The 23,101-nt window shown below is 41.7% G+C and overlaps 1 protein-coding gene across 3 annotated transcripts in view; it reads right to left on the reverse strand.

Moving 5' to 3' along the window:
* Positions 1 to 17,139, reverse strand: part of VEPH1 (ventricular zone expressed PH domain containing 1) — a 224,923-nt gene extending 207,784 nt beyond the window's left edge. For all 3 annotated transcript variants that reach the window (XM_087870310.1, XM_045811893.2, XM_045811845.2), the window contains exons 1-2: positions 16,849 to 17,139; positions 12,748 to 13,042 (exon numbers count right to left, since the gene is read on the reverse strand). In XM_087870310.1, coding sequence (XP_087726436.1) covers positions 12,748 to 12,945 — 198 coding nt within the window. In that variant the 5' untranslated portion in view covers positions 12,946 to 13,042; positions 16,849 to 17,139. The remainder of the gene's footprint in view (positions 1 to 12,747; positions 13,043 to 16,848) is intronic.
* Between the last annotated feature and the right edge of the window lie 5,962 nt (positions 17,140 to 23,101).

The raw sequence follows: 23,101 nt of genomic DNA on the forward strand, positions 1-23,101 counted from the left end.
GAGACAAAACAGAATTTGAATGAGCAAAAAATGGTTCTAACTTTTCCAAAAAATCTCTGTAGCAACAGAAAAGCCAAAGCCATTCTCAGGGTGGAAAATAACAGAGAATACTCTTGAGTTAAAATCACTTATCTTGGCCACAATTGCCCTTGTAAATAGCATTACTTTTAATGGCATTATCTTCAAATATCAAGCAGCATCATGTGTAATAAAGAGAATTTTATGTAATATGTAATGAAGAAAATATATATGTAATAAAGTGAATATATACATAAGGGTAGATTGAACAGAGAACCAATGCCATTGACAAAAGGAAGTCTGTATGCTAAATGACATGAGCCCAGCCTTGTTATAGCCACCTCGATGGGATCCAATAGGCGAACAAATGGAATGATCTTGGTGCGAGGAACAAGAGCTATGCATCGCCCAGCAGCATACGCTCCCATTCACCGAGGTGATCTCATTAATGTTGCAAGAACCTAAACATGCCGTTTGCTAGCAGCAGAGGTCAATGCTGAGCCACCAGAATGGCACTATCCCTCAAGGACACCAATCAATCATTTGGTGCAAGTTATTTACATGACAGACACCTTTTCCACCTTGGAAGGGACATCAATTACATTGAGGGGAATTGACGTGTGATCCAGGTTTGGGTTTGAATTTCTTGCCCACAGGGCCTAAGCCTGAGCTACCATCTGAAGGATCACAGAGTATCTGGTGTGCTGACACAAGATCCTATATAATATTGTATCAGACTACAGAACCACTTTATAGCAAAGGAGATACAGCAGTGGGCACCTGATCATGGCTGTAGTAGTCCTATCATATACGATAACCTCTCTTTCCCTTGCCCTGAAACTGCTGGACTAATAGATCAATGGAACAGGTCTTCAAAGAAGTAACTCAGCCTAATATCTTATGAGGATGAGGCACTGCCCTCTAAAAGGCAATCTACATACTATAACAATGACTATTACAGGGTGTCAAATTCCCTATGGGTAGAATACTAAACCTGGGAACTCAGTCACTTCGAGCTCCTGCATCAAGAGACCAGCAAAAAACAAAAAAAAAGAGTCACTATCTTGGCCAGGGTAATTGACCATATCATCTGGAGAAGGTGGGGCTGCTATTAAGTCATGGGGGCATCTCTAGGCACTCCCTGCTCAGTTTTGGCGGTAAACGGACAAGGGAGCCATCGCAATCTGAGAGAGGCATGGAAACCAGGGACTCAGATCCCTCGGGAAAATGCATATGAGTCACCCAACTAGGAAGCAGCCTAAATCAGCACAGGTGCTAGCCGAGGGTATAGGAATTAGAATAGGTGGTAGAGGAGGGCCACTGTATTAGCTTTCTTGTTGCTGCTGCTAACTTATTATCACATGCTTAATGGCTCAAGAATTTGTGTTGATAAATTTATTTACCTACAGTTCCAGAGATCAAAAATTGAAAATTAGTCTCACTGGGCAAAAGTCAGGGTGTCAGCATGGCTGGTTCCTCTGGAGGCTCTGAGGGGAGAATACATTTCCACAGCTTTCCCAACTTCTAGAGGTTCCCTTCTTTCCTTGGCTCATGACTTCCAGGAGCCTCCATCTTCAAAGTGCACACTCAAATCTCTGCTCCCATCAGCCCACCTCCTTCTTCTTCAAAGAAGGCCTTTGACCTTCTTGCTCCCTTGTAATTACATTGGGCTCACCCAGATAGTATAGGATAATCTCCCCATCCAAGATCCTTAACTGTATTATATCTGAAAAATCCCTTTTGCTATGCAAAATAAAATTCACAGGTGGACATCTTTGGCAGGGGGCATCATTCAGCCTAGCACAGAGTACCAATTGCAGCCTTGATAGCAATTGGTATGGTAGAGATGACAGATCCTCTCACTAAGCTTCTTCTTGTAAATTTTGTCAGGAAAAGCATCTCCGAGAGGCTGTTTCCATATGGAATGAAATTATTATACAAAGCAGGTAGATCTGAATGGTGAGAGGGGTAGACTATAGTAGATACTATGGTCCATTGCCCATAGACCCCGTTAGGACAAAGGCACTCATTTTCTCAGCTGCCAGTCCAGACCCAAGTCTGCCTGCAGAAACTGTTCTTTGTCAAAGGAAATGGCCTCTCTCAGAGTTTCGTTCCTCCCTTGGAACAGCCATTTTGGAATCTGTTTTCCTGGGAACCCAATTACAACAGAGCTTATATAGATGACTCTGGGAAACATAATAAACCATGTCTAAACAATAGTTTAACAATAAATAGCAAAGAGATTTCCATTTGGATGAAATAACCCTCAGTAAAAGTGGAAGGTGCAACTCAGGGAAAAGTACATGACATACATAAGTGTCTTGGTTCATGAACACCAAGATTCCAGTTTCCTGCTAAAAGAGAACTGATTTGATGGAGAATTCGGAAGGGAGCGCTCTGGGATGAAGCTGGAGTATACAGGATAATGATTAGTGGGTCAGCAAGATTGTTTAACAAAAGGTATGTGTTCTGATTCTAAGATTTCTAACTAGAGGAGTTAAGCAGCTGTCCATAAGGATAAATCGGGGCAAACTGGTCACAATTTTAGTGAACATATTAATATATCAGGCAAAGTGCATCAGTTATGAAATTTGATACTACTGTGAATCTCTCGTAGCTAAGAATTGCCTGTGACATACCACTTTACTGAGAAGAAAAGATTTTTTTTACCTTGAAAAAATGTATAAATTTAAATTCCTCCATATGACGTGAAGAAAAGCATTCTCCAAAGAGGAAGTTTCCTCCAAAAAAAGTTGAAAACCTGAAAAGCTGTTAACTGCTTCCTTCAACGAATATTCAAAAAGACAAAAGAAATTAAAAAAAAATTTTAATGATGTAGTCAAATAGTCTAAAGCTTTTTGGCGTGAGATCAGCTTTGCAATTAGGGTTTTCCTGACTCACATTCCACCCTGTTCTCATGAAATATATATGTGTGCATACATACGTGTTTATGTGTGAGTTCAACACCGAATCAGTACCTGTGTGTATTAAAAGCAATAATTTCTAAGAACCAGAATTTTTAATATCAAACCCATCAAACTGGGTTTAGCGATTCATTCTCGCAGTAGCCTGGTCATTGTTAATTTTCAAGTAACTTACCCTAAAGCAGTAGGGAGGGTGGGACAATGAAAAATCAACACATTGCGCTGCTCCCAGTCTAGTTACCAGGATGGGTCACCCCCACCCAGCCACAGACACCACAGCCCCACATCAACATCCATAAACCGTAAGCCAGTCACACGTCTTTATGCTGTAAACAGTCTTCGGGGGACAGCCTGCTGACTAAAGGGAATGTGGAACGTCTGAAATCAAGTATTTAGTGGTGGGAATGGCGGAGGAGTGGAAGTTGGAAAAGAAGAGGGAAAACAGCTTGAGGGTCATTTCTCCCTCCCTTCCTTGAGAGACGGCAGAGCATAGCAGGTGGAAGCAGGGACTCTGGGGTCAGACCGCCTGGGCTCAAAGCCATATTCTGCTCTGCCAGCTCTGCCACCTTGAGCGTTCACTTAGCTCTGTACCTCAGTAGCTTAGTCCTTAAAATCGGGGTATTATTAATATCTATCGCCTACTCCTGTGAGAATTAAATTGGTTAATGTAAGGAAAGGATTTACAACAGTGTCTGGCGCATAATAAGTGCAGATGAATGTTATAACAGACAGTGAGTTACAAATATTTCCTTATGTGGCTACAATGTTTTTATACATTCATTTCACAACCACTTCATAATGTACGGCACAAAAAGATCGTATACTTACTCTCCTCTTACTGTCACATTCTACATGGCATCCATACTCATAATATATTTATATGTGTATCATTTTTTCTGCTTTCAAGAGTTATGTATACATAGCTTACTTATTCTATCCTTCTGAGAATCTCCAAGGTGGAGACACTAACACCACTACCCGCAGCACCAATGATCCCAGAGCTGATATTGTCACTGGGGCTCCCAGCAGAAGCAAACATAAAACTACTTTGAGGGGTGGAACACTCAGCTAAAACCATCCAGTACTCACATGAGTAAAATTCTATTTAAACCAAATTTAAAAATCCGAACTTACAAAACATTGGAACCAAGCCAATATGAGCACGTGTCAGCATGTACAACTTGGGGTATATTAGACAGTCAAAAACCAGATAATGGAATTATTGACCTCAAATTATGCAATTACATGTTGAAAATGATTCAATGTATCAAGGAAAATTCTTCTTATGAACAAAGACTAAGTCTCTTTTAAGAGGAACAGAAAGATGTTAAAGAGAAACAAATGAAACTTCTAGAAATGAGAAACTTAGTGAATAAATGAAATAGTGGATAAGATACAGCTAAAAAAAAGACTCAGTGGAGGGGAATATAGAGCCGAGGAAATGAAAACCTGGTGTATCGCGTAGAGATGAAAAATACAAGAGGTCAAGAGGCATGGAGGATAAAATCGGATAAAACGAAGGATGTGAGGGCAGTGTTTTTTGTCTGCTTTGTTTATGATTGTAGTCCCATGTCTAGAAGATAATAGGTACTCAAAAAAATACTTGTGGAATGCATAAATGAGTGAAAAAATAGAATTTCTAGAAGGAAAAATGAGATGGAAAAGAATACTTGATATAATATTTCTTAAATTTCCAAAATTGACAAAAAGCATGAACCTCAAACTCACAAAACACAATGAGGATTGAGTAAGGATATACAAATAAAACCACATCTGGACACATAATAGCGAAACCATACAACACACCGAAGACCGAGAAAATATTAAAGCATAGAAAAAGTAGATTGGGTATAAAGAATGACAAACTGACAGAGGATTTTATAACAGCAATGATAGGAGTTACTGAGAAATAAAAAGACTGCCCAGCTAGAAACCCATGCCCAGGTAATCATCATTCAAAGTTAAGGGCAAAACAAGGAGCTTTTCAGAAAACACAAATATCGAGAGGGTTTATCACTACTAGATCCCCACTGAAGGGACTTTTATTTATTTATTTATTTTTTAAGATTTTATTTATTTATTCGACAGAGAGAGAGACAGCCAGCGAGAGAGGGAACACAAGCAGGGGGAGTGGGAGAGGAAGAAGCAGGCTCCCAGCAGAGGAGCCCGACATGGGGCTCGATCCCACAACGCCGAGATCACGCCCTGAGCCAAAGGCAGACGCCTAACCGCTGTGCCACCCAGGCGCCCCTGAAGGGACTTTTAATATGTGTATACTTCAGAAAGTGGAACCTTGGATGCAGAAGAAAAAAGAGAAGACAATGGGGAAAAAAGAATAGTGAGGAAAAAATGGGGAACTGTTAGGTGCTTGAAACAAACATTGGGTGAATTTTTTTAAATGTCAGTAATTTTAAAGAATAGTTTCAAGGGTATTAAGGTGAAATAAAAAATGCTGCTTAACACCAACATATAAGAGGGACATGAAAATATCACAAGGTCCTGATGGTAATAGGAGAAGAGAGCTATTGAATAATTTTAGACATCATTGTAATCCAACAAATGTAAGATGGTGTCAATTATAAGATCTTCCATTATGAAGAAAGAGAGAAGACTGCCAATTAAAATGTGGGTTATATCAGGTCTTAAAGAGAATTCTATGCAAAACATAAATGGATGGTACTGGATCATCTCCTATTTCTTTGAAATTTCTTTCATGTCTTCCAAGAGAATTGCCTGTTTCTCCTGCTTTCAGTTGTATTAATTATTGTGGTATAATAGACAATATTTTACCAATATCCCAGTAACAAAAAAGTATATCCTTTTTTTAGGTTCCATAAACACTCAGCTATTATTTTGCCAGACTATGTGGAATTCCTATCATTCCTGCAATGATGAATGTTTTGTTCACTAATATAAAATTTATACTCTGGTGCTCTCTTCCATGCCTTCCTGCATCCCCAATAAGTGCTTGTTTCTGTACCACATTATAGACTAGAAGCTTTGGAAGCATCTTAAGTGGACATTTAATGCAACGCTGGTAGTAACAATACTGCACCTAATTCAGATGGAATGTTGACAATGTGAAAAGCTATCGAGAATTTATGAACATGTAGGCAAGGGCAACTTTACTGTGCTTAATAGCTGGCCAACAGGGATTGTAAGATTGGAATCAATTACAAAATACATACTTATTTCAGAGTTATAAATAGGTGAAAACTGGCTGCCTTGGAATTAATAATATATGGCGACAATGTTTGCAAAAATTTGTAAGGTAGCTACTAAAAAAATGAAAAGAGAATGTAACTTTCAAACCAACAGAGCCAATAGAGGTAGAAAATGAAAGGATAAAATTTCATTCGACTAAAAAAATGAGAGAAGCAGATAAAGAGAAATTTAGAAAATCAGGAAATGTAACTCAAAATAAAATGCAGAAATATATCCAAATATATAATTTAACATGATAAATATAAATCGACTAAATTTACCAATAAAAGACAGATTTTCGATTTGAATTATTTTTTAAAAATCTACTTAGATGGTGTTTACAAATTATATTTAAGTCATAAGGACATGGGGAGGTAAAAAGTAATAAGAAAGAGAAAACAGGCAACTACCCCAAAGAAAACAAGCAAAATTTATCAGAATAAAGTTGCACGATATGTAATAATAAGAGGAAAATTTCTCCAAGGACTAAAGAACAATTCTAAACTTATTAATACATAATAAAACACACACACACACACTGGAATACTACTCAACCATAAAGAAGAATGAGATCTTGTCATTTGAGACAACATGGATGGACCTAGAGAGTATTATACTAAGTGAAATAAGCCAGAGAAAGACAAACACCATGAGTGAACTAAACAAATGAACACAAACAAAAAAACACTCTTAAATACTGAGAACTAGTGGTTGCTAGAGAGGAGCTGGGTGGGAGGGTAGGTGAAATAAGGGGATTTAAGAGATACAAACTTCCAGTGTTAAAATAAATGTCATAGAGATGAAAAATGCAACTAAGGGAATATAGTTATAATACTATAATTATAATAATATTATTATTATAATTATAATAACTTTGTATGGTGACAGATGATAACCTCACTTACTGTGGGGAGCACTGAGTAATGTATAAAATCATTGAATCAATATGTTGTGTACTGAACCTAATATAACATTATATGTTAATTATACTTCAATTTTTAAAAAAGCTCTCAAATTTATAAAGCAATCTTGACAAAATTACAAGGAGAAATCAACAAATCCAAAATTATAGTGGGAAATTTTTCAACACCTCTCTTAGCACTTGGCTGTCTAAGCAAACACAAATTTAGTGAGGATATAGAGAACTTCGACAATACAATCAAAAAGAGTTCTTTCATCAACTTACTTAATACATTATACTCACTAATTCGAGAATACACATGCCTCTCGGGCACAAATCAAACATCTAAAGAGTCAGGACAGTGTGGAGGCTAAGAGGCTTCTGAATCCAAATTCTCTGGGCTTGATTCTCGGCTCGATTATTCGCTAGCTATATAATCTCGGACGAGTTCAACTATTAAGCTCTCTGTGCTTCAGTTTCCTTATCTATATAATGGAGATACTATTAGTACACTTATCTCGGAAGTTTACTGAAAGGACTAAATGTATTAACATGCGATAAGCTCTTAGGAAAATTCCTGGAACATAGTAAGTGCTACGTTAGTACTTACACAGATTCGCCATAAACTGTGCTATAGGGCAAGTCTCAACCTCTCCTAAGAAGAGGCTGGCCAATCACGTTGGCCAACTACGATGCAGCTACATTTTAACTTCACAACAAAAAGATTACAAAAATTCTTCGGGAAATTAAAGCACAAACTTCTAAGTCTCTTCTGAGTCCAAGAGGAAATCACAATCAAAATAAGAAAGTATTTAGAATTTGTAATGAAAATACTCTACCTCAAAACCTGCGGGATGATGCTAAGTGGTACCCGGCAAGAAATTTAGGGTCTCAACTGCTTGTGTCGAAAAATAAGAAAGTAAAAGAAACAAACGACGACAGCAATAAACAATCAGCTAATCACACAGCTGAGGGGATTAGAAAAAGAATAGTAGGAAACAACCAGAAAAAGAGCAACACATGTGTAGCTGCTATGCACGTGCAGCAAAGAAATAAAAACATTCATGGATAAATACCATCGTCAGGATATTGGTCACTTTGGGAGGAAAGGGAAGACTTTGAGGCAGAGAGAAACAGGTGATTTCAGTTTTATCTAATTTTTAAAATTGGGCAATTTGTATATGCCAAACATTCTGTACTGGTTTAAAAAAAAAAAGTTAAAGAGAACTGGAAGGTGGGTGTCTGGGTTAGGCAAGGCAACATAGTGGGTAAGGGGGAATGGGAGTAGGAAAAGAGGATGAGCAGACAGGGATGAAGTAGTCTGGGAGGAGAGCCAAGGTAGTAGAAGAAATGATTATGAGATGAAAGTAGTCCAGAAAGGACTTGCAATGAAAAGACGAAACTTAAAGGCACATTGGGGAACTTGGGGAGAATTTTGAGTGAGCAGTCACATTTTCAAAGCAAAGCATAAGGACAAACTATCTCCCAGCAGTGTTTTGGACTAACTAGTGGAAAAGAGGGCACGGACCATAAAATGGAATCTAGGAAGGTTGAGTGATTGTGTGAGTGACTTTAGGGAAAGGATTGAAGACTTGCTTACCAAATTTTCAGATTCTACAAAGATGGGAATGAGAACTAATATATTGGACAGAATCATAATTTTTAAAAAGTATGAATATCCTGGAATGAGGGCCTGAAGACAAGAATATTATTTACTGGTTTAAAATGTGACACAATACACTTACAATTTTTTTCAAGTTCTCTAATTACAAGCCTTGATTCAAGCTGAGGGTTCTGGTACATGGCAGGATAAATGTGGCCAATTGTGTGATGTTACTGTCGAAAAGAAATTTTAGAAACGGAGTATCTGACTATTATCAGCAATTGTTCCAACCAATTGGTTTAAGTACTTGGCATTGATAAATTAGGATAACAAATTAGGAAGATTCCAGGGGAAAGAAACCAGAATGTTGAGAATGTGGGCAGTACTTGGGAGCTACAATGGGGCGTCCTCCAAGAATATGGAAACAAGATTGCCCTTTGAGGATTAAGTGAAAAAAATCCACTTGCATGAGTGGAATTAACCTGCTCCTGGGCTAACCCAACAAGCTATCTGTACATGAACGACTACAGGTAAGTTAAACATAGGGAGCTAGGACTGGACAGGATTCTAATGGAGGAGGAGGAAACTTAATCAATGATAATACCCATTGTCTAGAGAAAGACTGGGTACATACACTTGGTGAGGACCGCATGGAAGCACACAAATTCTGACTGACGTGAATTATAATTTTCATTGTAAATTGGTAAATCGGCATTCTAATTTGTACCTCTGAGTCTTGCATTTGGATAGCATGATTTGGATAGCATTTGTCATGTACTGACAAAATTGAGCTTCCAGACCTACGTCTGGAAATGTGAGGTGCTGTAACCTTTCTCTGCCATAGGCTCCTTCTTTATCATGGAAAAACTTAGGGACACTTGGACACCAAGGATGTGTAGCTGAGAAGAGAGAAGCTAGAGGTGATCCCTGATACCTACTTCATAAGCTTAAAGTTCTTGTAGGAACAGAGTTACGCTCCTTTGATTGTTGGGGCAATGAACAGACCAAAGAACAATGTATAGAAAACACAAAGAGTAAGATTTCATCTGGCCAACAGGAGGAACACACTAACAATTTAAAATTCTGACGGTGGAACAGCTGTCTAAAGCTTTGTAGGTTAGGACTGGCCATAAGCCACAAAGTAAGTTTGGATAACCATGACAAAGGACTATCCCTTTGGAGCACCATCCTCATGACAAATCACCCTCTGCTGACTTCTTTCCTAGAACTACAGGAAAGAAGTTCTGCTTGGCATAGTCAGGTGTCCCCAATTCCCTCTCTGCTCTCCTGGCAAGGGCAAGGCAGAAAACTGACTGAAGGGTCCATTGAGGCTTCATGCAATGGCAAAGGGAAATTTATGAAAGGAAAAAGTTAGGAGCATGAAAAAAAAATCAGAAACTTACTATGTTCTCATCATTGCAAGTGTAGAAGGAGAGGCCTCCTATTTGTCAGGAATCCTAAAGAAGGGATTTCTGTGCTGGAAAGAAGTTGGAAAAGATGATTTAGAAGATCCCTTCCAGTTCTTTGTTTGTAAAGAGGAGTTGAGAAGTAGAATTGGTGACCGAGATCCAGGGTCCTTAGGGAAGCCCTAATAAGGAAAGATGGGGTACAGCTAACAGGGAAGTGAGCCATAGAGTAGACATGGTCGTTCAGTGGACTCATCACTGGCATTGGTCATTGAATGTCATGGGCATTGAGGCATCATGGAAAGGTTTTGAACAATGGGGTACAAGCAATAAAATCTTGTTTGGGAAGTTTAATTGGGTAGCTGTTAGTACATTGAACTGGAGAACAGTAAGACCAAAGGCAAGAAGATCAACTGTTTTGAAGCCTGAGCCAGGGTGATAGTGGCAGGAAGGCAAAAGAAGGAGCTGGCGAAGAGGCATTTCTCAGGCAGTGTCCACAGAACAACAGGGAAAGGAGACAGTGAAAGAGAAAGGTCAAGAGTGACTCCAGGTTGCAAACCTGGAGATCTAAACAAGTGATACTATGGCTGGAAGAAAGATGATAACTTCTAATTCAGATAGATAGAGTTTGAGATGATGGATATCAACACAGACGGGCTTGAGGCGGAGGGAGAGATAGCAAGACTGAAAACACAGATCTGGGATTCCCTAGTGCAGAAGTTGCCATGTAGGAGGTCATATGAATGGCTGGTTTTCTATAAGAACAGAGTATAATGCCAAAGGACAACTATGTATTTATAGAAAGGAGTAATCACTAAGCACTAGAACCACTAGAAGCCATTTCGGGAATACTGAAACTTGAGCTGGCTTTGAAAGGAATGGAGCGGGAGAAGGAATTCCACACTGAGACACACTTATAACTAGGATTGAGTAACAGAAAAATGGATGGATCTGCGCAATCCCTCTAAAAACGAACTCTTTTTATTCTGCCACCCATCTGCTCATGCCACTGTTACAGACAGAGAAATGGAAGAAGTGAGAGGTGAATGAAGTTAGCAGGTGAAGACCACAGGAGAACTACTGGCTCTCCAGCCCCACTGGTCTGGTGGAATGCTGATCGGGGGGCTTAAAGGACACACGGTGCTGCTGGTGACAAGGGACATGCCTGCCTTGATGGTTAAGAGTGGGGATATATAACAGAACTCACCGGTCCTAAGGTTCGGAATTTGACATCTATTAAAATAAGCAATTGATGAAGAAGACCAAACAAATCTCTGACAGTAGTGACCCCTAGTGGAAATAGGCTTCAGGAAACGTATATATATGTGTATATATACATATATATACACATACATGTATACATATATTTTTTTTCCTATTAGATTAGGTGAAAATCAGTGGCATATTCAGCCAATTCATTTCCACAGGAGTATGAAGGAAGGGGCTGCTGGAAAGAGCACACAAATCCTGTCCAGAAAGTGGAAATGTACCAGGAATACTTTGTGTTTTTGAGTCAGACTAAGTTGATTAAAGTTCTGGGGGAAAAAAAAATGTGGACACATAATTGCTGTCAAAGACATTAAGCTGAGACAAGAGTGTTTGAGCAACGACTTCATTGGCCACAGGAGGGACTTGGTGTGTTCACGGCAGCCAATAAACGAGCAGGCTGACAGTCTTGGGGAGGAAGCCGCCCTGGTTGCTGGTATGCCTTTTAAACATCTCTTCATTAAAACATGGAGGAAAGCTGTGATCCGTGAAATGTGCACACATTTGGTAATTCAGCATTTTATGGCTCAAGTCCTGTCTATTTCCTCTGCCCGGGGGCTGTTTGTGCCAAGTATTAGCAAATGCTATTGAGCTGGGAGAACGCAAGAGATGCTCGGGAGAGTTGGCCTTTGAAATGGGACTAATCTCATGGAGGGTCCGAGCACAATGAAGAAGGGCAACAGCAAACCACCCTGGGCACTCCACATCCACCCCCTTCTGGGAAATGCTTTCAGAATATATAATCTTGACATTGAGGAGAAACAAAGGAATGGGAGGGCTGTTGGGGATTTTAAATTTGTCTGATCACACTGGGGGCTAATGATGGGTGAGTTGAATTAAATGGGTGGGTATAGAAAAAGGAATAAAACGAGAGATTTTTTTTTTTAATGGAGATTATGTAGAAATACATGGAATCAGTGTTATCAAGCCCTGGGCAACTGTCACTTCTGGCAACAGAGTGATCCTTGTCCTTGTCTCATGTTACCTGTGTGGCAGGAGGTGTCATCCTGCCTTCGTTCATTATTCATCCTCCTCCACACACCCAGCTTCGTTATGCTGCTACTGTATAGCCTGGCTTGTTTGTTTTTCCCGGGACTTGTTCCCTCTTCTCTCCATGTTATTTCAAGGATAGAAAAACAGCCCTTAGATAAGCCTTTTGTGATAACTCCACTCTGGTCTGCAATCTCCAGAGTTCTGGTCTCCAGGAGTGGGCAGAAGGCAGCCTCGCTGCCCCCCTAAGTCAATGACTGCCCTGGTGTTATTCCTTAGACGCCAAACTAAACCACAGAGCAGACTTAAAAGGAAAAACCATTAAGAGGTCCTTCCTCATTCCCCTGCAAAGATCCTTTCCCCCACCATATGTGCATTCATTCGGCTCTGAAATAGGTCATTTCAGGTGTCTAGTTTAAAAACTAGTTTACTTACCGAAGATGAGCTAATTATTTTAATTTGCTCCAAAGCTTCTGTCAGGCTGTCTTCAATCTCGGAGTCATCTAAGGAGAAGAGGTCCCCGGCTCGTGAAAGATCTTTTTGTCCTAAAACCAGTCTGAACAGTTGATGCATGATGAGGAGTTTGATAATCAATGGACTTTCTGCAGGCCCAGGGCCATATGTTTCAGTCATCAGAGGTTAGTAAGACAAAAACATGCGGCAGGAAGTATACTTTGTATTCCTTGAAAGGTCATTTTTCTCCAGAATTTAAGGTCTTCTTTGACTCTCTCTGGAAAAGAAACAAATGATACTATATAACTGTCAGTAGAATGGCATGAGCTCCCAATATAACCTTGGTGCCCAGCAGGGAGGGGGGAAAAAGACATTTGGAAATGTGCAGAGAGTAACAGATCCAGACCTGATGACCTTCAAATGAGCTCTTCTCTTGTTTCTTCCCCCCTCCCCCCCGGAAGGTCTCGTTAAAAATTATTAGGTTTCTCTAGAATTTACTGTGAATCTTAAAAAGCTGCTTAACCCTCACACTTACTTTTCTCCTTTCTATATCCTTCTCCTTCTCTCTATGCCACGAGGAAACAAGTGGACAAGCAACTGATACGCCCAACATTTGCCAGATTCCCCCCAAACAGATTCCCATGGAAACCAAACAGAAAAGGGCGATGAAAGGGGAGAGGGAACACAGAAGACATCTCTTAGAACCACTGCCTGGTTTTCTCTTTTTTTCCTGGACAGGGAGACCAGTGCTTGCCTTCTTGGCTGGGTTTCTTTCCTATACTGACAACAGAAGTTCCCCCAACCCTACGTCCAATAGGTGGTCTCAATACTTGCCTTATTCATATGTACTCTCTAAACAAGTAGCAATGAAAGAAAGGATTCTGCCTGGGACTACGAGACTACATAGACCTCTGCTGAATATGAGTGTGAATTTGAACTTGAACACTAAACTCGAAAGTGATTGCATAGCGATGCAGGCTAAAGAAGGAAGACACTGGGATCAGGCAATCTTCCCTCTATTCCCACGGTTGAAATAATAAAGTCCCACTGTACTTCTTACTCAATTCACAGTCCACAGAGAGAAGGCCAATGGCACAAATTAAATATCTGATTTTTCTCATCAGCTCCCTTATGAGACCATTTGCACTGGTAGAGACCTTAGCCATCATTTATTTAATGATTCCCGAAGGCTCCGTAGTAACTACAGCAGTGCTCTGCTCCTGATTTCAGGCCAGTGGGCTTCCCCCATGGTTTACAATGAAGTGGAGTCAGCGCATGAAACTTACAAATGCAGACCCACGCTCAGAGCGTGAGAGCTGAGGGTGATTTATTTAATATAAGAATATAAGCAATAGGCAGGTCTGCCCAGCATTTCACTTGGAATGTGGTCCCCAGAATGAGTGTGAAAGGGAGAGGGGAGTCTGCTGCTCCCTTGGGGGATCTCAGACCTCCCCTCTGAGCTGTCACTGTGCAGGCACCTCTGTGTGCTGAATGCAATGTTAAAGTTTAAAGATACATGCTCTCCACGCAATATGGTCTCTAAACACAAGCCCAATCCTTCACCAGGTGCGCAGTTAAATAAACTGTATCAGTGCAGTTTGTAGTCCACTGAAGGGGAGTCAAGGGCAATATTACCTACGTGCAACTTTTGCGCTATCTACCAGCTCCAGAAAAATGACACCCGATACTGACATATGCTTGCCTTCATGCCAGGCACTGATCCAGGTGCTTTGCAAACATTAACTCACTTAACCCTCATAATAACTATAGGAGGATATTTTATCCCCATTTTACTGGTGAGGAACCGAGGCAGTAATAACTTGCCCCAGGCGCACAGCTACAAAACTGGAGAGCTGGGATTTGGACCCAGAGATTCCAGGGCTAGGCTCCAAGTTCATGACCATTACGGTATGTTGATTCCACGTAGGGCTCCATGCGAAGCTACTGTTAGGGGTAAAAGCTCTCGGAGCATTATTAACATTTGAAGATGAAGATATGGGTGGGGTCATAAAGCATGAAAATGAATTTCTCTTCCCTCCTACACTGAGGAAAGGAAGGACCCTGTATGCTTGCCCATCTATGCCCTGGGATTTAGGTCAACCAGACAGCAGGAAAGTCACAACGAAGAGAAGCTTAGAGAAAGAGAAAAGTAGGAGAGTTGGTTGGGAATGGAGGGAGGAGGAGAGTTTTGGGGGGTGGGGAGAGGGCAGAGTGAGAGCCCTACAAAGTAGAATGCACCCTTGCAAAGGCAGAAGGGTGGAATACAGCATCTACAGGAAAAACAGGACAGCGTTTTCCTGAATTTTCCCCTGAACACATTTCCCCCCCCCCCCCCAGCCTCAGACATTTGCAGTGACAGGGTCTCAGTGAAATAACATTCAGGAAAATAAGACATTGGATGGACATTGGAAATGATTGCACCTTGACCAGCCAGCTTGTTGGTCAATATCTCGTCATTCCTGAAGCAGAGTCAGCTGCCCGAGACATAGCGCAGCTGGAGCTCTGAGAAGGAGCAGAAACCCATGCTGGTAAGAGGAGCACCCCAGGCTTTCCCTAGGCTCCTTCTTTGCTCTCCACACTTACAGTGACCCCTGGTACGGAGCCCTACAGTCATGCTGGTACTCTTGAGTGTCCATCATGTACAAAACAGTACTGTTCAAAACACCGCCGTCCATGAGAACTTACACACAACCAAGGGTGGGGTAGGGAGAGGTGAGACTTACACCAAACATTCACAACACGAGGATGATCCAGAGAAAAGTCTCCTCTGTCCTATAAAAGGAAGTTTGAGGAAGTACAAGGGAGAGAGCGATGTCTCCTAGGGGAAGATGCTAAGGAATGGCTTTGTGAAGGAAATGGTGTTGGGGCCAAACACTTTAGGATAGGTTTCATTCAATGCACATGGCTGAGGATACGCTAAGTCAGCTGCTTGTCTGCAGACTGAGGTTCAAGTCCTAGCCTGGCCACTCAATGGTTGTTGGACCTTTGGTTCTTGCTTTTCCCTTCTTTGAGCCTCAGTTTCTTTATCTGCAAAATGGGGCTAATGCATGCCTCGTCTATCCACGAGGTTGTTTGGAAGATCAAAGTTAATAACACATAAAAGGGTCCTTTGTCAAATCATGACACCAACGGCTAATGTTTAGCAGGTGTTTACCATGTGGCAGGCACTACAACGCGTGTTTCCCGAGGACTGAGTCACTTAATTCTCACGACAATTCCATGTGATGAGAAACTGATGTTGGGAGAGGAAAGCAACCGGCCCAGGAACACCCAGAGAGTAAGCTGCAGGGTCAGAACTGAGGCAGTCGGTCTCCCGGAACAAAGCCCTGTCGGCCGCACACATGAGCATGTGCGATAGTGATTGAGCTGCCTTGCTTCCATCGGTCTTCATGTAAAGAGCACCCCACATGGTACGTTACACCGCCCTGCCTGGGGCAGGGTCAGCAAGGCACGTTATTTATTTGTCAGCAGCTCTGGTCAATGTTTTGCTCAGGTGTCCGGCTTCCCGGGCTGATCTCTCTGCAATAGCAGAGAAGGTCAGAGACAGATCAAATTCAAGTTGATCCTCGCAGAAACTTCCTGGCCTCGTGAATGCCACATAGACAGATACGCCCACCGACTACACACAAGCACACACATGTGCACACGAATGCACATATGTGTGCACCTCAGATGCTTTCTATGCACCAAGCTCTTTGCTAGATACTTTCTTCTCCACTCTCCCATCAACCCAGCAGGCAGATACTATTACCAAAGGGGAAGCAGGACGGGTGAGACATCGCGCTGAAGGTTACACACGGAGCCACGATTCACATCCAAGTAGGTCAGCCTCAAATCTCGCACTCTTGGAATTACAAAAACTGGCTTCAAAATTCCTTCTTACTCCCAGCTTTTGCTCTCCTAATCTCCTTCCCTAATCCTTAAGGGACCCTAACCTGAAGCCCACTTTCTCCTTATTTAGTATCTATTTTTTAAGCAGGTCAAGTTTCTGTAAAGAGAAGCAGACACCACACACAAAAATGATTATGCGCCACGCGTGACACAGTTCAGGGAGTCCCGGCTGTCCCCACAAACTGGCTTTACCTGCGTGCTACTCTTCAAAGGCGGGCAGCTTGCTGTTAGTGCGCTGTATGTTTGAGACGGGGCGGGAGATTGGAGCACGGACGCCGAGGGCACGGCGAGTGGAATCCACTCAGCTCAGGGAACCTGAAGTTGCTCATTGCGGTGCTGCTGGTGCCGCTGGAAGAATGCAAGGAATGCAGCCTGATGCCACCACCGGCAGCTCCAGAGCCGGTCAGGTGACAGGCTGCACCTCGCCCAGTGGAGAGTTGCCTCGGAGAGAAATGCTCTGTTTCCGGGGGTGAAACACAAAGCCTGCCCCAGTAAAGTAAAGTTGTTTTTAACAAAGAACACAAAACCCTCTGTGTTCGTGAAAATCTATACTTTCCCCGGGAAGAACGGGGGTGAGAAGGGGGGGATAGAAAAAGCCACACAGGAACAGTTTCAACAGAAACTCCAGCAGGTGAATGGAATGGCTATTGGAGCCATTTCACAAAACCTGGGGAAGAGAGGACTGCAGCTTCACGAACACCTCCCTCCCTCTCAAGATTTCACACCCAGAGTTTGAAACGCTGAGCATTTGTCTTGTAAGAGTCACAGCTCCTAAAGCAGTGATCCTCTTGTTCTGCCTCTGGATTAATATTGCAAATTTAAGGATGCAGGAAGTTGCTGCTGAAAACGAACGAGTCACTAAACAAAAATGCATACCCTCTTTTTTCCTCCCACTCTTTATTGGGAGGTTCTTCCTAAAAATCCACTTGGATTTGCACTTTAAGTCAGATTTGTACTTTAAATACTGCAGTGACATTCAGAGAAAATGTTTATCTTGCTTAATCTTACTCTCTACAGGAGAAAAAGATCCTGGAACTCTCAACACTTAAAGGTTTCAACGCTTAATGGTGCATTAAGAAAACATGTTTTTAGGGGCACCTGGGGGGTGCAGTTGGTCAAGCGTGGGACTCTCGGTTTCAGCTCAGGTCGTGATCTCAGGGTCATGATCTGGCTTGAGGGGCTCCGTGCTCAGCGTGGAGTCTGCTTGAGATTCTCTCTGCCCTTCCCACCGGCACTCTCTCTCTCAAATAAATAAATAAATCTTAAAGAAAACACGTTTTTCCATTGTATTATTCTCTACCTCTCATTTGTCCTTATAGCGGGTCTACTGGCCATCAAATCACCTATCTGCTGGCAAAACGCACGGGAAGCTCCACTGCAGACCAATTCATTTGTGTGATCACGACGATGAGACTCCCAGGAGGGCTTCCCGGCAAAGGCGTGTGGTCCGAATGACGACACACCTGCCATTGAACCAGGTCATATGTTCCAGGGGAATGGCCTTTCTAGACATTTGGTGATCAATCACATTTTTATGCCATCCACATATGGAGAATTCCTTTGAAGAGTTTGCTTTATAAAAACGGAGAATCCAGTCATCCATGAGTAGGTGTAGCCTTTCATTGGTAATCTTCTGGCTTACAGATAGTGACGCAGTTTCCTCTTTTAAAGGAACAGACTCTATTTCTTTAGCCTTCCCTCTTCTTCATTCTCTAATCATTATTAATGGTTCTTATTGCTAGATTTTATCCAATATTCTTACATGTTTAAAGGAGTATAGGGTCCAGAATTGGACATTTTCTAGGAATCCAGTAAGAAGAGCAGAGTGGTGAGAGTATAGGAACCCAGACCCAACTGGGCTCCTCTACGCCATTACCTGCCGGGTAAATCGGGACTGATTAACTAAACTCCTTGAGCCTCAGGTTCCTTATTTGTACCTGAGGATTGTGATATGGGTTGTTGGGAGATTTAATGAGATTCTGTAAAGCATTCAACATAGAACCCAGCGTATAGCAATCACACAAGAATAACAGCAATCATATCCCGAATGATGTCATTATTTTTGTGGTCGTTTTCCTTAGGCCATCCGTTTCAAGAGCTAACACACCGCTATACTGATGTCCAGCTCTGAGTTCACATGTTAAAGATGTGTAGGTCTCTTCCATCTGGGTCATATCTATCTCCTAGCCGTACTCTCCCCAAACCTAAATCTGGGTAGTTTATGCACTATCTTGAAAGGGTCCCTGTTGATTTTTCTGGCAGTCTTGTTCCCTGGAGAGAGAGCCTTACCCCCAACCATGGCTAAACAGTAACTGGACGTTTTTTAGAGTGGAAATGGACTGAAATACAATGCGTCTCAGACATTTTGTGGCTGGATACTCCAAATACCTGAGCCTTCTATGTAAGTGGAGTGCTCACTCCCACATTTATTCGTGAGAATGAAGTGTATAATTCCCTCCAGGGCACCAGAGGGAAAAGTTCTTTATGACTCTTCAAGGTGACCTGCACTCAATGAGCACTAATAAAACATTGCTGGTTTACTCTATTATTCATCAGTAGATCAATGAAATAAAAATGCACATGAACCGGTGGACTTGATTGCCCCACTATTAGGCTATACCACCTGTGGAAAAAGCTGAAGCTGTTTGGGGGAATTTCAATAACCATAATTAACTCAGGAAGCCAACTTATTCTGAGAAAATTAGCCCCTAGCTTCCAGCTTGGGGTTAGGGTATTCTCTGGTTTCTTCACTTTAGAAAATTCTAGAATAGCAATATTTATTTACAGTATGCTTTGGACAACAGTACTGCACATCAAAATCTTCTCATTTTATTCACCTGTATTATAAATGCCCACTGACTAACTTAGACCTGGTTGGGTTCTAGAAACTTTCAATAAAGTTCTCAGATAGATTTTCCCTTGAAAGAAAGGATTAAAGATTCTTTTCAAGGAGCATCTTTTTCACACAGTGTGAAAGAGCTACAGGCGTTCCCATGGGAATTGGCCGCATACATTTCAGCCCTTCCCACAAGATGTCTATTGTTCCCTGTGCGTCTCCTGGTTTCCTCTGCAGTGACATGTTGCTTCATTCACTTCTACTGAAAGCCTCCAAGGCTGGGTTATTCCAAAGGATGCAAAAGGACTCAGCCCTTGGTCTTTTTCTAGAACTCATACAGTCCAACTTTGTAGCAGGCTAATTATAAATAAGCACATACAAAAACTAGGTTTGGTGACCTATTTAGGCAAGAGCTCAAGAAACATTTAATTTTTAATACAAATTGCAATTTATTGAAACACAGATAGGAAATATTTTCTTTCTTCGGGAATGAGGGAAACATCTTCAAGTCTAACAAACTTTCTACACAAAGAATTTGTGATCTGTAATAATGATTTCACAGTGTATCTATTTTCATAAATTTTGACCTTGCAGGTCACATTTTCTTAATTGATATAAATCTAGGTATGAATTGAATAAACCTTATATCAATAAAAATATCAATAATTAACATATCTTGCTATAATTTTTTAATTCCAATTTTGTAGGTTTCTTTTTCCAGAAAATATACCCAAACTCTCAAACTACAAAGAAAATTCAACGTTAAACGTGTTTTTATTTACATTTAAATTCCATATATTAAACACCTGCATTGACCAATTCAAATAATGCCTTAAGTATTTTTTCTGTTCCTTAAATTGAAAACCTCCATGTTTCAATTTAACATGTCATGGAATCCGGTGGTTTATCACTATAGCAACTTAGATATGTATTTGAAAGAGCAAAAAAATAGTTTGACTCAATTACGATTTATAAGATAACTAAAATATCAGAAGGAAAAATGAGAGCAACAATAGACAGTAATGGTGCCCGCTCAGCCCACTGACTGGACTGATGCTGCTGACTTTTCTTTGAAAATCGCAGTCAGGGCCAGTTTCTTTGCAGGTTGCAAGATGTTTCTTGAGGTAAACAAGAGTGTGAGATAGAAATGAGCCCAGATAGTTTTGGAGTAAAACAAAAATGCACATACTATGAATCTAGAAGCACAATCTCCTGCTCCTGAGGCCTAGAGACATGTTTTAATAACCCACAGAGAGGTGGCTTTCTTAGCCTAATAACGAAAAGCACGCATACAGGGCTAGACACACAACTCCCAAATGTGCTTTATCTGCATAATCAGCCAGCCCCTGGAAGTTTCTGTGCCCCACTCCCTCAGCCCACGCCTTCATCACTGCAGCTTCTGACATTTACTCTAATTAGCTTTTGTTTTGCTGAAAAAAAGGACAGGGAAAAAGACAGCCATACCTCTGGGCACAGGAAACTCTGGCCGTCATAGGAAATAGAAGGCAAAATGCTTGATTTTTAGAGTCATTCGGCTGGCACCCATGATCACTCAGAGGCAGCCCGGTAGCCCCTTCCTGCCCCGTCCTGCCCCGTCCTGTCCCGTCCTGTCCCGTCGGCAGCTGCCCCGCTTCCCTGCGCTGCTCGGCAAGCCGGCTGTACACTTGATTCCCTCCCCTGGACTCACCGCGTGGAATCAGGCAAATGAGTAACTTCTCCTCTCGCTCCCAACCTTCTGCTTAGCGCTAACAATTGGCACAAAGCTTCACTTCTACAGTAGATTTAGAGAAGCTTCTCTGAGCAGATCCGTAGTTCGTAAGAATTGGGAGATTTGCCTAACAACCAGTAACTTAGCTTCTGTTAATGAATAACTCACTTTAAGGAATCAAGGAAGTTTTAGGTTAATATCAGATGTGGAGCCTTTTATCAGGCAGGCATCAGGGAAAGGCTCGGTGAGGAATGGAAAGAGGGAAGCCGTGGATGAGATAGTATTTAAAGCAAACACATGGAAGAAAACACCAGGAGAGAAAGAGAATGGCTAGTGTAAAGTGTTAGTGAAACACTGAACGACTGAATGAAGCATCCCAACCAGCACTGGGGATTTCTCCAAGCCGGCACTGTTCTTTCTTGCGCCAATCCAAATTGCTAATTCACTTCCTTTCACCATCCAAATATAGAACTTCTCTTCTCAGGCCTAATACACTGGGGATCCCTTATGAGCTGTCTTACATCTCTCTCTCTTTTAAAGAGAATGCTCTCCAAACCTCTAATGCATAAATGAATTGGTAGTACCCAGTGGATTGTTCTATCTGGAGGCTCTCTTCTCCCCTTTTATGTGTATGGCATGGGCTTTCTCCCTTATTGATCCGAGGTTTCGCCTACACGTAAAGCAATAGAATATTTCTGAGACTCTTCTCACTAGTGTTCAGTCAAACCAAGTGTGAGTGTGTGCGGCAGTGCGGTGGGGAAGAGTAAGGTGTAAGGTGTACACCTGGAAATATCAGTATTTCTATGTCGTTGGCAATTGTGCTGCCATGTAAATAAATTGCTGGCTCAATTAAAAGGCTTTCTCCTGGGGAGAAGGGGACTTGCTCCCGTATTTACCACCCAACATCCACTTATCCCACTTCTGGTAAAAACTGTACCCACATTTCTCTTCGGAGGCAACGTTCTTTGGGCAGAGTTCACTCACATGAATACAGTAGGTCTTAGCCAATCAGAAAGTTCGCATTCTCCTGACCACAGAGATTGATTTAGAGAATGAGGGATGACCCTTTCCAGGCCAGTGAGAGTCATGAGAAAGAGGAATGTTTGGCTTTGAGGGGACAGAGTCTTTCCTGTTAGACTTGATGACAAGAAGATAGAAGGTGTGGTTGACGTTGCCACATTGCCACCAAGAAACCAAACTTCAGTGACTTTGCTTGGCTTACTTAAACCAGCTGCCCCTGGTGTTGACATGACCCACCCTTCCCTGTAAGCCAATTCCTTAATAGCTTAACTGATTTTACGCTGGGTTTTCTGCCATTTGCCATTGAAAAAGTTCTGTTTGGCTAAATTGGCCGAATCCCAGTTTGTGAGATCCCAGTCTCCCCAGCGCAGTTCCTTGCAAAGGAAACGGACTAGGAGGTGCATTAGGAACCAACTATGACAAACAAATCCTTTAATGACAACCACAGGCTTTCACTGACAGCCAGTAGAGGCAGGAAAGGCCTGGGAAAGACTGTAGTCATTCAGCGTACCTGAGAGTGTGACTTTCCAAATTGATTCTCTTAACCAACAATGTGTTCACTTCCCCAAATACTTCCACTTTAACCACCTAGACTTGTCTGGTAGTTCCTAGCCACATTCTGTTTGACCTTAATGAACCTGATCACGGATTCTGTCCATCCATGCAGAATTTTCATAAATTCCTTTGGGTAATTAGTTGCACAGAATATAGTTTTATCTTTATTTTTTTTTCCTTTTGTTTCTGCACAACTCCCACCACTACCCCCTCCACCCCCTTGGTTAAATTTGAAATGAAGAACATTTTCTCTAACCACAAAGTTGGACTAAGATGCTTCCTTTATAGAAGATACACAAATTTCAAAGCAACTTTAAATGGGTAAA

The sequence above is a fragment of the Ursus americanus genome, chromosome 20, assembly GCF_024610735.1.
Source record: "Ursus americanus isolate L20-20 chromosome 20, mUrsAme1.1.p, whole genome shotgun sequence".
Taxonomy (NCBI): Eukaryota; Metazoa; Chordata; class Mammalia; order Carnivora; family Ursidae; genus Ursus; species Ursus americanus.